The sequence below is a fragment of the Melozone crissalis genome, unplaced genomic scaffold (assembly GCF_028551555.1).
Source record: "Melozone crissalis strain CALT ecotype California unplaced genomic scaffold, PUWL_Pcris_2 ptg000027l_1, whole genome shotgun sequence".
NCBI lineage: Eukaryota > Metazoa > Chordata > Aves > Passeriformes > Passerellidae > Melozone > Melozone crissalis.
In genome coordinates, this window is record NW_026535805.1 from 66,386,877 (window position 1) to 66,402,653 (window position 15,777).

The 15,777-nt window shown below is 37.3% G+C and overlaps 1 protein-coding gene across 5 annotated transcripts in view; it reads left to right on the top strand.

The window, feature by feature from the left end:
* The window catches only part of FBXO25 (F-box protein 25), a 30,820-nt gene that overhangs the window by 5,323 nt on the left and 9,720 nt on the right, over window positions 1–15,777 (top strand). For 3 of the 5 annotated variants that reach the window (XM_054280024.1, XM_054280022.1, XM_054280023.1), the window contains exons 3-8: window positions 4,368–4,477; window positions 5,801–5,850; window positions 8,774–8,866; window positions 12,295–12,388; window positions 13,118–13,302; window positions 15,199–15,381. In XM_054280024.1, the coding sequence (XP_054135999.1) occupies window positions 4,368–4,477; window positions 5,801–5,850; window positions 8,774–8,866; window positions 12,295–12,388; window positions 13,118–13,302; window positions 15,199–15,381 (715 nt within the window). Of the gene's footprint in view, window positions 1–4,367; window positions 4,478–5,800; window positions 5,851–8,773; window positions 8,867–12,294; window positions 12,389–13,117; window positions 13,303–15,198; window positions 15,382–15,777 lie in introns of those variants that run through there. The other 2 variants (XM_054280025.1, XM_054280026.1) reach the window with 2 other exon arrangements.

The window sequence follows — 15,777 nt, forward strand, 5'->3', positions numbered from 1 at the left end:
GGGCTTCTTCTGTGTCATGTGCAGGGCTTCACATGGTGGTACAGCGGTGTAAGATGTGCTGCTGGCTGGATCTCTGTACCATCTTATGCTATTTGGAAATAATTATCCTGTATATTGAAGATAACTCAGTTTAGGAGATTTGTTAACATGATGTAGCACTAAAGAAAAATGGGACTTGCTAAAGTGCTTCCTTGTAGAAGAAACATATAGTAAATAGTACAAAAATACCTATTTGTCTCTCTTTAAGCTGCCCTGTGGATAGGGATGATGGTGTATGCCAATCTGACAGTTCTAGCAGGGTTTTGTGCATTTATATCCATTGAAAGGAATAATCTTTTTCACTACAGTATTCTCTAAGAATCTCTTCTGAAGTTAGTACTTTAGTGTTGTATTTAAGGGAGCAGTTATAGAAGTTTTCCTTTATACAGAAATAAATTCAAGCTGTGTAGTTGAATGAAACCCTTTTTAGCTTTGCTTCTCTTCTGTGAAAGTATAGATAGGATTGCTTCCCAAACGCTGTCCTTTACACATTGTAAATACCTTCTCTTCAGAAATTATTGAAGTTCTAATCACAAATAGATTCAGAAATAGACCTTAAAGACACATAAGTTACTTAAATTGAATAATATATTCTATTTAATAAGAACTTCAAACTTTGCTTGATTAGTCATCCAATGCTTTGGTGAATCCAGCTGCTGATTTAATAAAATTGGTGGACGTTGTGATAACCATGCTTGAACAAATATAATCACTTGTGCAGGAACAGTCTTAATTATTTGGCATAATAATTAAACCAGTTTTAATTATTTGAATAACTGCACTTTAGATCTTTTCTGAAAACTAAGATTGAAAAAAAATGAGACCATCACTTCAGTAGGTCTTAGTTATTTGCATGAGAGTGCCTTGTCTTCAAGGTGCATAGTAGCTGGAAATGTGGCTTGGGCTGTGTGCATTCCAGCTCTGTGCTGTGGATGCTGGCCATGTGTGCCTGTGAATTGAAGCAAAGACACTTCCAGTGCTGTGGCACTGTGTCCTTGAAGTGTTGTGATGGAGAGAGGCTTGGTGGGGGTGGAGCTGCCTTACAGAACTGTATGCAAGTATCTTTCATTAGCCTGCAACTTAGGACTAAAGCTGTCTTATGTGTTCCTTTTGAGGTAAAGGGAAGAGAATTAGACTAATAAGATTTTCATGATGGTGATGTTTTATTTTTTATGTGTTAGATTCATATGAACAACTTGGGCTAGCAAGGTAGTCATTTCAGTCTGCAGTGTCTCTTGTCTAATTCTGTGAGACACAGTGTTCACAAGAGTGATTTTGCCACTTGATAGAAGTCCTTTGGTTTGAATCTGTTAACAGATAACATTACAATATATTTGTCAAATGACAAAATGGTTTGGTGTGTGCACTTAGCTCAGGATTTTCCATGATCAAGCTGTTAGAGTCACTTCTAAAATGATGTGTCCATAAATGATTGCATGAGTTGAGGGTCACATGAAAAGAAGAAAGGGGATGAGGGAAAATAGTTGGAGCTCATATAGCCCTTTCACATTTTCCATAATTTTAAGTGTCACACCCAAGAGGTTATTTAAATACTGATATGAAATCACTATTTTTGGAAAAAACTGAAATTGTTGCTGAAATACCTGAAATGATCTAAGATATTATAGTTCTAGGGACACCAGGTACTTTGCTTTTAAAAGCTTTAGAATAATTTTTTATGAAGTGTGTCATCAAGACAAGAGAGTAAGAATAGCTGTAAATTGGCAGTATTATGTATGTATTTAAATCCTGCCAGGTGCACTCAAATGTCACGTGCAGCATTATAATGAAAACACTAAATTAAGGCTTCTGTTTCACCATATGGCACGTGCAGCACTTGATTTGGTTTCTTGTATCTTAGCTTGGTGTTTGAGGGGGCTGGGATTGCTTTTGGAACAGTAGAGCAGCTTCATTACTTGTCAAGCAGCTCTGCAGATTTCTGGAAGGAATGCTGGCAGTCACTGGGTAACTCTGTGTCTGTCCCATTCTCCTGATGTCTGTGGGGCCCTCACCTTCATTCATTGCTCTAAGACTAAAGGTTTGTCAAGGAGAGTGGTGTTGTTTGCAGATCAGTAGGGAAAGACTCTCTATGTGAAGTGGGACAGAACATGAGGAAATAAAGCCTCACATCAGAAGATCCTCAGAGGTAACAGTACAATTTGTCTTTTCTCTAAAGAGCCTTGAGGAATGCCAGGAATGTCACAGGCAAATTTGAATGCCAGATAAAGCTGTTTGAAATAAGTCATCACGTTCACAATTCCTTATGTTTATTGACTCCTGAAGCTGCCTCAGTTATTTATGTTCTGCTTGGGAAGTGTATCTTATGGGGTGTCAGGAGTGGGATTCAAATCACTTCAGGTATGTTACTGGCCTGAATTACTTTTTAGGGACACTTGGATCCAGGATCAAAAGAAGGAATGTTTCCATATTAACCTTCCTCTTCTAAGCAGGCCTTCAGGAATGTGGCCTCCCACCCTGTCCCATTGCTTGCCCTGGGTCAAGGGCCATGAGAGAGTTTCTGTGCTGCTTGGGTTGTGGTGCAGAGTATCAGGACCTGTATCCCTGGTCTTGTATCTGTTGTTAGGATGACAGAGCTTTGGGCTCAATTTGTGGTTCTGTAGCAACTCTTCAGATTCTGTCGTAGCTTCTCACATGGTGTGGTGATGCAGTCCATATGCTAAATCATAATTAAAATCATTTTAGTGAGTTTAGAGATTTCCTGTATGATAGCTTTGGGGGGAAAAACCCACAAAAACAAACTGCTGGATTGGAATGTTACATAATCAAATAACTTGTGTTGATGTTTTGGTTTTGTCTCTTGCTGGTTTCTTCCCTCCAAACTCCTGCTGTTTGACCAGATGTGATATTTGGCACTGTTCTATAGAATATTTAAGGTGTTGAGTCTTTATCCTCTGCTTTAAAAATATTAAAGACTGAACTAATGCCATCATATTGTATTGAGCGCTATCTGAATGCAGATGTTAGGTTTAAATCCTGAAAAAAAAAAGCTAAGATGAAACCAACTTTCATTTTCTAAATCTTCTCAACCTGTGTATCTTTAAGCTGAGCTAGCATGTACTGATTAAAACAATTCAGAAGCCAAAAAATTTTTACAGTGTTGTTTAGCAGATGGTTCAAACCTGAAAATTTTAACTATGTAAGCTAGTACCAATAGACTAAAATAATTTGATTTTTGTCACTTTAATGCTGAGATACAGGTTACTTTTGAAAAAACTTCTGTCCTTCAGTTTACAGTATTCAGTTCTGAAGTTCAAACTCGTAGTGATAAAAAGCAATTCAGATTAAAAATAGTAACAGATGTGAGGAGTTTCAACTTTGTTACCAAAGAGCAGTAATGTAGAAACAAATAAGTCCCCCAGATGAACCTCATTACCATGTATCCTTCATTATTTTTCTTATCTGTGCAAGACCGTGGCCTTCATATGAGGTATCTTCCTTCTCAGTGCTAGAAAAGAGAACACCCATTCTTATCTTTGTTGCTGGTCCTTATAGTTATCTGCAAAAAATGGAATGAAAGTTTCATGAGCTGTGTAGATTTCCTGTAGCACAGACAGTTTTAAATGCATTTATGTTTTAGAAGTGTTAGCTTATTTTCAATGATTTATATGTGTATTTTTTTAATATTCTTACTTTGTGTTCGATATACATGAGCATTTGGTGTAGTTCTCAGTGTTGGTTTCCATAGTTAACTGTCAGAAGTGACATAGTGGGAGTTGAGTCTCTCTGGCAGTGACAGACCACTTGGCTCTTGATGCTGTACAAATCATTGGTGTAACAGTGCCATGACACCTGTAGTATGTGCAGAGCTGTGAATCACAAGTGTCTGAAAAAAAGGACTTTCTTTGCCCCAAAGGTGACAGTAGTAAGAGAGATGTCATTCATTGCTGGCTTTCTGCCTGTGCAAGGATGTGCAATAATTCTTCACAGACTTTTTACCTGTGTGCAGTTAAGGCTTGGTCCACTTCAAAAAATGGATTTTTGTACACCAGAACTTTGCAGAGTTTTACAGTCAGTAGTGTCTCCTTAGTAGTCCTTCCTGAGTGTCAGTAATGATTTTCAAGGTACCTCTTAGGAAGATACTTTCATGTATTAATCACTTTGGCATAAAATTCAACCCTTCTGGGAAGAAGGGAAGACAGCTTCTCTCCAGATACATGTTGCTATAGACAATGAGGTAGAGTATCTTAATTAAGAACATGATCTCTTTTTTTTTTTTTCAACTGGTAGACTTTAATACAGAAAATTGTAAGATGTATGCGTCTTAAATCTTTGATTACTGCTATTCTAATTAGGTGTTTTTATTTCAGTATCATAACTGGAGATGATGAGAATGAAGAAGCGTACAATACTGAAGACTGTGAGTTTGCAGCCAAGAAAAGGAAAAAAGATCATTTTAGGAATAACGCAGATTCTCAATGTAAGGCTGGGGTTTTTCATTTATTTGAGAAGACTCATGTAGATTCAGAGAAATGTTGTAATAGTCATGTTATACTTACCTATAGAGTAGCCTTCAAAATTATGCCTACTTCTGTATTGGCAACAAATTCTGGTGTCAAAAGTGATTTGTCTTAACTGAAACTTTGTTATTGCTCATTTATTGTGTTGGATTTTTTTTTTTCAAAGACCCAGAGGTAATGCATTTAAGAATAGTAATTGCTGAGTATTAGGTGTCTTCTGATACTAACCACTATTATATTTTGTGGACTAGTTTTAGATTAAATTCTTCTGGATGCTTATGGGAGCTTCTGCTTCCCAAAGCAGATGGTTTATTTTGTTTATTTCAAGTTCTAATTAGTCAACTAACTCCAGAATCATTTCATAAATGAATATATTTTATCATAATAATCATATCTCTTGATAAAGATTTTATCAGTCCTGAATTTCTTGGAGACAAGTCTCTTTTAAAAAATTAAGATATGAAAGCCATTTTATCAGTTCTCATTTGTAAAAGATTGCTTGTACTTTGGACTGGAGGTGTGTATGGCAGCAAGTATATTATTGAAGCAGAGAGTTTGGTAGAGTAGGTTAAAAAAAAAGGTAAGTTGGTTAGCAGCAAATTGGCAATTTCTAATGCTTTGGTCTTGAAATGATCTGTGGTATATCCCCAAAACTGTTAGAGAGATGGTGTTGCAGAAAGCTGCAAGCTTCTCCAGGCTTGTCTGAGTTTCAAATATTTCAGAAGATTCAAGGGGCTCGAAGTCTTGTTTGACAACATGCAAGACTTGTAAAAGCTGAAGGTCAGCCTGATTGCCTTTATTAGTCTTGAATCCTTGCCTTCCCTGCAGTCCTCTGCAGTTAGTTGATACCAAGTCAATGTAGGACAGGCACCTGTACAGAAGAAAATGCATTAGGGGGGTGGAGTGGTCAGGAACAAAAGTGTTGTCTATATCTGCTCTACTTTCAAATGCTAAGGAGCCTTTTGTGTAAAAAAAAAAAAGTCAGGAGTTATGTAGGACCACTGTTATGTCAGTGGTTGGTCACAGCTGGCAAAAGTTGTCATTCATCTGCCAATTGTGTGCCACCTCATGGGATTTTAAAAAAGCATTTATATAACTTTTTTATTATTTTCATGAAGTCCATATCTTGTGACAATTTTTAGTTATCTTTTCCATCATTTATAAACTTCTTTCATTAAAACTTTTCTGCTATCTTATGAAGTGTTTTATTGAAAGTTGTATGTTCTGGAAGGCATTAACTAATGTGGAAGCCTAAAATGATTGTATTTTGATTTTTATTTTAGGTTTTTATCGTGAAAAGTGGATTTATGTTCATAAAGAAAGCACCAAGGAAGTAAGTCTGCATGGTGTGGGTCAATTGCTATAAATTTTGTGATTCTTAATTGACAGACAGTATATTGAAAAAAGTATTTTTGCCAGATGGTCTTAGGGGCTATACTTAACTCTCTTCATTGGCAACACTGGACACCTGCACATGGTGAGGCAAAGGCAGCTGGCAAAGTGACTTCTCATTAGGTCTTTTTGGCAGAGATGTGGGAATTTGCAAGGATAGAAATACAGTTCTTCACTGCTTATCCAAGCCCATCTATCTTTCTACTGTCTCTGAACTAAAATTGAAAGTATTTGCAAAATCAGAGAAATATCTCCAAAGAAATTGCTTGCAGGCAGTCACCTGATATTTTGGGATCAGGGTGTAAATTTGAATAGAAGTAAGTAAAACATCAGTTTCAGATTTTACAAAGAGGATCATTATTTTCAACAAAGTCCACATGCTTTAAGTTTGGCATAGAAACTATATCATGAAACTGCAAAGGGAATATGAAAGCTCTTGGAGTGACCTCTTGGAAGGTTAAAATACATCCATTGTATGTAGAGATTAAACTGTCTTGAAGTGTGAGTTTCATCCCTGTGCTGGTTGCCATGGCTGTCTGAGATGTGTGGAACTGGAACACCACTAAGGAGGTTTTACATCCACATGGTAATGCCAGCGAGGAGAGGGGGAAGGAGGTGAGGCTGATGCCTGTAGTCATGCAGACAGAAGTAGCTTTGCATTTTAGATCTGAGAGTGACAATACAGAGCTTTTTACTCAGGAAGGGCATGCTGTGGAGGAGAGCTTACATAAAAGGACATACTGCAAGGCTTTGCAGCCATTATAGACCAGTGACCCAGAGACTGCCTGTCTACATCTGAAGGGTGCTTTAAAGCCTTTCACCAGATTCACAGCCCTCTTTCTGCTTTATCTTCTAGATTAGGTTACTTGGATTGGTCTGCAAAAGTCTCAAGCATGCTTTTTCCCTTTGTGCTGTCTTAAATTAGGGTGAGAAAGAGCAGGGGGACAACAATCGGTCACCAGTTATTGTGGTGCTTTGAATGATGAGGTTAAGCTGACGTTTCAAAAGTACATTGAGGCCAAAATACAAATAGCCTAAAATCATGCATTGGTCTCCTTCATAACCCATATATAAAGGGATTCTTTTTTTCTCCTACTTGTGCAGAAGTTGGTACACTTGTGTCATGTGAGTATTTGCTTCTGTTCCTTTTCCATTCAGAGAGCAGACAAAATATTTTGGTTACCTTCTCATATTTGCCCATTCATCTTTCAGGTTTATTTGGGTTTTTAGTGTAAAAAAAAAACAAGCCAAGGATAGTTAGAATTAAACACTTATCTTTCAAGTAATTATTTGTATAAATTTAAAAGCATGGAGTAATAGGTTGAAAAAGTAGCAAGGAATAAGAATGCATGAGCTGAAAAATCCAGAGCAGCAATTTAAGCTAATCTAAAACATAATTTGTAGGTTCTAGTTTTTCTTACAGGTTATAATCTTTCTTTATTTTGAAATAATGGTCTCACAACTAGGAAACATTTCTTCCCAAGCTGGATACTGTTTTTTAGGGCAAAATGACAAGATAGGGAGGTATTGGTAAGAAACATGTGAAACATGCTATGGGAGAGCATTAAAATTAAAAAAAACCAAAACAAGTGTGGCTGCAATGAAATTGGACATGTTTTTTGAATAATTTTGTCATGATAGTACACTGGGAAAGGTAGAGCTGTAGTTTCATAGCAGACTGTTCAGGGAAATGTCTCTTATGTTAATGTTTTAAGCATGACCTAATGATAATTGGTTAGCCAGAGAACAGCCACAAATATTTCAACAATTTCAAAAATTTCAACAAAAGTTTTGTTGACTGTATTGCTGTTAGCTAAGCAAGGTGTGCATATTGAGAAGTGTGCGGTGTGCTTGGGTCTGAGGTGCATCAGCTGAATGAGCAAGCAGTGCAATCCTGAATTTGGTCATTAACCAAAAGGCAGTAATTATCACCATTCTGCAGTGAATTCTTAACTGCCCCATCCTGCTGGGGTACATGCATGATATGTGTTCATTGGGTGACAAAAAGGAACATTATTTGTACTTCAAAACTTGTCAACATCCCATAATTTACCAAGGAAGTCTGTCTAGGAATGAGCTTTAAATAATTATTTATCCTCCTCCTTCTCTGGGCTAATAAAACCATAATTGCACACTTCTCTGTGAGACTCTTTTACCAGTCAGAGATTTTCCTAGCCTCAGTATATTTGGTCCTGGGCTCCAGTGTGGCTTTGTGGCTCTAAATGTACTGAGTTTACATAATCCCATGTCATTTTGGGCTGCTGCTACCACCTTAAGTTCTTCTCAACAGCCTCTGAAACTTCCATTTTCACATTAGGATGTGGAGAATTACCAAAGGAAAATGTACTTGCTTTTGCTCTTGGTGCTTAAAAAAAAGTGCCTAAGCTTCTAGCACCTGGAAAACAAATTCTAGATGTTGAGACCATTTTTTCTTCTGATCCCAGAAGCAACTTGCTATGTTCTCACCCTCAAGTGTGAATGCAATAATTCTCATAATTGTAGGCTCAGACAGCTGTAGAAGCAAGCCTTCCTTGTGCAGGGCAAGTGGGGACTGTGCCAGCCACGAGGGAGTGCCAGCATTGTGAGAGTGGAGTAGATTCCCAGGGAAATCAAATACCAGTGATGCCAGATCACACATTTAGTATGAATTGAAAGGCCTTGCCTACATACCTGATAGTTACAAATAGCATATCTTGTTTCATTTAATTTCTTGTAGAACAAATAACTCTTCAGTCCAGAGGCACTGTATTTCCAGGGAGCATGGTATCCATTAGCGTCAGCTGCATGTCAGAGTGCTTTTCTGAATGCTTTGCTCAATTTTGTCTTTGTTTCCTTCCATTTAAAGTGTGTTTTCCCTTTCTCAGAGACATGGCTATTGCACCTTGGGAGAAGCCTTTAACCGCTTGGACTTTTTGAGTGCAATTCAGGACATCAGGAGGTTCAATTATGTGGTCAAAGTAAGCTCTTTATTTTATATGTGTATATAAATATTGAGTAAATTTTCTCTGGTGAAAACTCATTATATGGCTGTCTGAAAGCCTGTAGCTTGAGGAGGATGGTGATGGCCAGTGTGCTGTCTTATTTAAAAGGGAAACGTCAATGGTAGTTTCAGTTGTTCATCAGTCTGGGTAAAGAACTCTCTTTAAAAGTAAAATAATTTCTAGACAACCAAAAATAGTAAAGTGTTATCAATCTTAAATATACATTGCTGCATCTCAAATATGTTTCAAATAACAATTTCCAGAAGAATACTTGATGTATAAGTATTCTGCTATTTCTGTATCTTCTGTAACTTCTTACCAGTCCTGTGATTCATTGCAGTTTTTTTTAATCAAGGACAAGATATCTATTTATCTTTGTTAACATTCCTTATAACTTTAGACTGGAGCCTTAATTACCTCAGTGTCTCACCAGCTGCCCACTTGGAAATGCCTGTTTTGGGGATACTGATCTCGTTCTAGCCCCAGGTTTATTTTATTACCTAACTTGAGGTAGTAAAGTGCTTGTCCCAACTCCTAGAGAAGCTCAAAATCTGAGTCATATCAGGACTAGAGTGGACTGTTCAGTGGTGGGGCTGTTCACAAATATTGTATTTCTTGGAATGCATCCTGAACTTGAAAAGACACAAATCAAAATTAAACAAACATACCAGGAGAACAGCCTTACCACTAGCCTGTGGATTATTTGTAGAGGAAACACATTCTACCCATCCCTGTGAAGATGAGGCAATGTATTGTACTTTCAGAAAAACAAGAGATGTGGAAATAAAAAGGATTTGCTTCCAAGCTAGTGGTTAGGGTACGTGCCTGGTTTGTTCCCATTGCAGGGTTTGGGGGTTTTTGGTATATGTATGTGTTGTGGTTTAGAACATTACTTTCTAATGCTGTTTTGGGAGCAGAATCAAGAGCCTTGATCCTTCCTAAGACTTTTCAGCCTTGAACACAGTAGGAAGAGGAAAAACCAAACCACTTAAAAAAGGTGACTTGGTATAAATGGTGTCAGCCTTGGGTGTCTCACTTGAATAGCAAGCAGGTAAAAGGAATGCAGATCTAGAATTTTGCATTTGTTTTAGATGCTGCAGTGCCTAAACTGGGTTGCCCAAAACAGGTGCTAAGTCCAGCACAAGCATGTTGACCAGTTTTTCTTCTGTTGACCAAGAAATATAAAAAGCTGGTTTAGTCAACCAGGCTTAAGATCATTGAGGAAGGAGCAGTACTTTAAAATTCAGAAATTTAGCTTTGCAATCCAAACCATTATTCTGCTAATAGCAACCCTAAGAAATCTGAGTGAATTTAAAATAGTAGATAGACTTCTAAAGTCCTTTAAATGTTTTAGAATTTTTTTGGAATGTTTAAAATTTAGAATTGTTTTGCAAATACAAAACTTTGATCATGTTTTTGCATCAGTTCTCCTGAGGTGGTGGTGGCTGTTTGTTGATAGCAAGGTGTAACTCAAGAACTACTTTTACTATTTTTAAAGACCAATCCCTACCCTAGCTCTTCTTTGATGCCAGACCATCAAGATGATTCTCCAACTAACTAAAAATGTCATTCGTTATTAAAAGTTAATATTGCTGTCTGTCCAGGACTCAGGATAGGCAGTGAGGGGGAGAAAGTAGGATCAGTTAGTTTTTTACATTTGTTGGTGCTTTAGTGTATTGATAACTTTGTAGCTGTTCAATTCTGATACACTGAATTTGATGTGGGTGGGTTTTGTCCCAATGTTTCTGAGTAAACAGATCGTTTGAAGTTACAATCTCTAGTAGACAACATAAGCCATGGCTCTGCATGTATCAGTGTGTGATCCTAGTGCTCTGCTACTTTGCTTTTGCTACAGTTGTCTTAATCCTTGCATATTAACTTTCACTGAAATTGGAATCTTCATTACAATTAATCAGGTGGAATTTGTTTCTTTAATTTCCTCTTTAGACTGAGCAACATAACTGATTTTTTTTAATTAATCAAGAGAAATGTACCTACTTGCTTGAACTGGCAGGCTGCCAGAGACCTCTAGGTATGTTCTCAATTATTAATCAAGCTAATAGGCTTTGAAAAAGCCAACAAAGAGATCCTGGTATCTATTTATACAGTTTTTGAGACTAGATTGCTTGTATTTAAATACATCAGGACAATTATTTCTTTCTTTCATAGCACATAATATTTTGTCAGAGATGGTGCAGAGGAGCCAGAAGTAACATTATTAAATCAGGGACAGAGCAGGTGTATTCTTTCGCCTTCCCGAGGAAAATTATTGTTGAGTGAAGTGTCAAATTGGTGTTTGAGAAATGAAGATACAATATAATTCTTGGCAAGCTTAGTCTTTTTCATTTGCGGTGCCAACACTTGGTGCTACCTTGCACCAGAACACTCTGTAGGGAATGCTGTTTTCTGCTCCGTGCTTTCCCTTTCCAGTGTGTTGAGAACACTTGTTCTGAACTCATTGTTATAAAGTGCAAATTGCAAAGCTCAGTGCCACACCTCCAAACATTGCAATGGTGTCACAACATCAAAGTCTCTCATAATAAGAGACCATTTTTTTTTTGTTGAAGAACTAATGGTTCTTATCAGCTACATAACTCAAAATGTAAAAGCAAATGTGCCGGAATGAAGCAAGGACTGCCTCTAGCAGCTATAGCTTGGCATTCATGTGAGGCAAGAACTTAAGCTGTTGTGATTGTTTTGCCCTAAACCATTACCACCATTCTTGTCACTCTTTTTGCTCACAGTGGTTTCAGAGACAGACGTGTGGACAGCTAGGAGATTCTTACTATAATACTTAAGAGAAAGTTACTGATACGGTTTGTACACTGCTCATTATTAGATTGCTGTGGTGTATTCTACCAGGGACCTGAATGTAGGTCTAATACAGAAGTTGGTTTTGCCTAGTTTAGGCAAAAAGGGTATTTCCTCTCCATGAGTAGAAAGTAGTGCACTAAATCCATCACACTTCAGTTTGACCAGTATGGTACTTTCACTCAGAAGCTGTAATTCTGGTAGCTGGTATCAGTTCAGAGTGATGTTCCTGGCCACCAGATCTGTCAGGGACTTCAGGACCCAGCCACATGCAAGTTCACATTTGTATTTGTGAGCCCCCAAAAGAGACTTTCTCTGTCGTTCACTGCAGCTCATAAAGTATGTCATGTGCTTTGCCAGAGATAAGCATTTGTACAGTATTTTGAAAGTGCGCATCCTTCAGAAATTGTTCATGGGATGCCAGTAGGAATGCTTAAAGCTTTCCACATGTCTTACTTTGTCTTATGAAATCTGTAGTTATATTTTTACAAAATGCCCATTCAGGCTGTTGTAGGTGAGTGTATGCACTAAATGTGCATTTAAAGCCATCCCTTACTTCTGTCATTCTTCTGACTTTAAATTTTTTGTCATAGCTTTTGCAGTTAATTGCAAAATCCCAGTTAACTTCACTGAGTGGTGCAGCACAGAAGAACTACTTTAACATTTTGGACAAAATTGTGCAGAAGGGTAAGACCTAAAGATTTTTAATCTAACAGTTCAGATTTAATTGGTGTAACTAAGCTATCAACTGATTTTTTTGTTGTTGTTAGTCTTATTACCATTTTTACATTGTAAGACATAGTAATGGCATTCTTAATTATGCCAGGTTTCATACTTGCCATTCCATGATGGCAATAAGTTATTTTCTCCTATTGAATAAAGTCTGTTGAAACAGGTTGGTGAAATTATGTGACATTTAGATTCCATTCAAAAACTATTGGTTACTGTTAAATTATACTCTTCACAAAATGCAGAAGCTTTTAGGTTAATAAAATTTTTGGGTTTCACTTTGCATGATGTACTGAGGCTCAAAACCCATACATTTTGATTATTTTAAGAAAAAGCCATTACCTTATATTGATTTTTTTATTTTTTCTGGTATCCACATTAATGAAGATGTTATGCTGTGTGCTTTGAACTGAAGAAATTTGATTTATACCTACTTGTTTAGCATTAAGCTTATTAAATGCATAGCATGAATTTTTGCATCAAATTTGCCTGTGAAATTGTTCATTATTGATCTTGCATCTGCGGAACAGCACCAATGAATGTCATGGTGGGAATTAGGGCAGTTATTTGTACACAAACAATTGAGTTGTAATTAATTCATCTGAAAAAGGACTGTTGATTAGCTTGAGCTATTAGCTTGATTAACTCTGTCAACCAAAATTGTATTTGGTTTGTTTTGTTTTCCAGTTCTGGAAGACCAATATAATCCACGATTGATCAAAGATCTTCTGCAGGATCTGAGTTCTACTCTCTGTATACTGATTAGGGGAGTAGGAAAGTCTGTGTTGGTAGGCAACATCAATATTTGGATTTGCCGATTAGAAACTATCCTTCTGTGGCAACAGCAATTAAAAAATCTTCAGATGAACAAGGTACATTATTAAATCATGTTAATTAATATTTGGGGGAGTAGAATTATGTTGAATATTGCATAAATATTTGTAAGTGAACCAAGTTTCAAATACATTTTAAACAGTTTTACTTGTTTTGTTTTATGAAGAAGTAATGTGAAATTAACTCACTGGCATGAACTTAATTTTCGAATGTTTTAGTAGCTTTTTTCTGGTGAAAACTGCTACAGTGTCTGTACTGCTGCTTTGTAGTAGAGATTTATAGATAGTTTTTCCCACTCAAGTTTTAAAAAACTTGTCTCTAGTTTGTCAGATAGACATGGGGAAAAAGCCCATTTTTAGTAATTTTTAGTACCAAAATAAATTTTCTACAACTGAAGAAATAAAAATCTAAAAGACGTTTTGGAGGTGTATCAACTCAAGTAGCAATTTTACAGATTTATTTGTTAGCACAGTTGCTTTCGTAAAAAAAAAAAAAAAAAGATAATGACTTCAGCATCTGGGTTCTCCTCATGTGACTGTGTTCAAAGCATGTGGTATGCACTGTTCCAAGGTTTTATGGTGGAAACTTCTGATGATAGGCAGACAACTTTTTTAATCTGACTGGGCTACTCCTGGAAGAAATCCTGTAAGATATTGCTCACTATAAAGTCATACAAGTGTTTTATCTATTGACTTCCAGCTATGAAATTTTGAAATTGTCCTTTCTGTGTGGGCTGGTTATCTGAAAAAACCAGCTACTTTTGGAATAGAAAGGAGAACTGAGAAACCTGGTCTCAGCAGTTTCCATGCACCAGGCAACCAAAGCACAGACACTCTGAGACAGTGCAGTTACTGCTGCACTTTGTCCTCTCCAGTGTGACTCTTCCCTTGGAGCTGTTTTACACTGGCTGAAGATTCCATGAGGAATCTTGCATCTGTAGTGCTCACACAGTCATTCCTCAGAGGAGGAATGCTGCTGCTCCAGCAGTGCTTGGACCAGATGACTCCATGGAAATTCTGGTCTGTAAGCAAGGTGAATGGCTGGGAAGGAAGCAACAGAAATGTGAGCCCATGGGTGCAGGGCTGCTGTGCTGCCACCACCTTGTGACAGGGCAGCTCTGCTCCCTGGGGCTGGCAGCTGCCCCTGCTCCCTCCCTGCCAGCTGGGACACGGCCTCCAGCCTGCTGGGCCTGTGCCACCTGCCACTGTGGGCTCCAGCTGTAGTCCTGTCACAGCTGTGCTGCTGCTTACCCACTGCAGCTCACAGAGGTGTACAATCCTAATGAAAATGCTCTCAGTGCTCTCATCTGTCACCTCTGCCGGTCTTCTCATTTATAAATAAGGGAGAACTTTCTCTAGGCTTCAGAAAATATCCCACTCTCTTCTGCCTCTAACTTTCAAAATGCTTTCATTTTGTATCTCTGGTCTTCAGTCCTGTATTCTATATTCTATTCTGTACTCTAGTTGGCTTAAGGCAAGTTGATATGTGTTTTGTGTGTTAATAAAAATTGAGAAACTATAGGGATTCAACAAGTTTGAAATAATCAGTTCATGCCTTTCTTATAGTCAAGGCTTTAGCACACTATCAATGGAATTGACTACATTGTAGTTTTCAAGACTGAATAATATTATTTTGAGAGAACAGAATTGTTTCAAAAATTATTTGAAATTTAAATAATGGATTAAGGATATGTTTATTTTAACAGTAGTAAAGCTAGGAATTATAAAGCTTACAGTTTGTTGCTTTTTCTGTGCATTAATGTAAATTTTCAACAGCAGTTAGAGAATAATTGTAGGCAAGCATTAACCATAGATTTTACTCAATGATTTGAAAAAACTAAACAAAGACCTAAGATACCTCTAAAGTAAAGAATCTTATTTGTACTTTATACTGTCATGTTTTTGTAGCTAAAAGTCTTCAACTCTTATTTCCAGCAAGTCAACAATGGACTTACACTTAGTGATCTCCCTCTCCATATGCTGAATAACATCTTGTACAGGTTCTCTGATGGCTGGGACATTATTACTCTGGGTCAAGTGACCCCAACTTTGTACATGCTTAGTGAAGACAGGCAGTTGTGGAAAAAACTCTGCCAGTACCATTTTGCAGAAAAGCAGGTAATAAACTCTGTTATTTGTATAAATTTAACTTTTTTGATATCATATAGTAATAATGGAGCATGAACTTGCCCTTTTTGAGATCTAAGTGTATCATTGTGCCATAGTCATGAGTATTCTCTGTATTTGGGGCTTGATTCCTCCTAAATGTTCAATTTGGTATGTCTGTGAGTTTAGGGTAACTACTGGGCTGTTTCCTTGCATTATTTTTGAAAGTGAATGCATGATTTTTGAAAGTGAATGCAAGGAAACAGCTCTGTAGTTATCTTAAACTCACAGACACACTGAATGCAATATTTAGGAGGAATCAAGCCCCAAATACAGAGAATATTGAGGATTACTGCATGATGATGGCAGGATGGGCTTTTTAGAAAACTGCCTGGCCAGTGTTGTAGA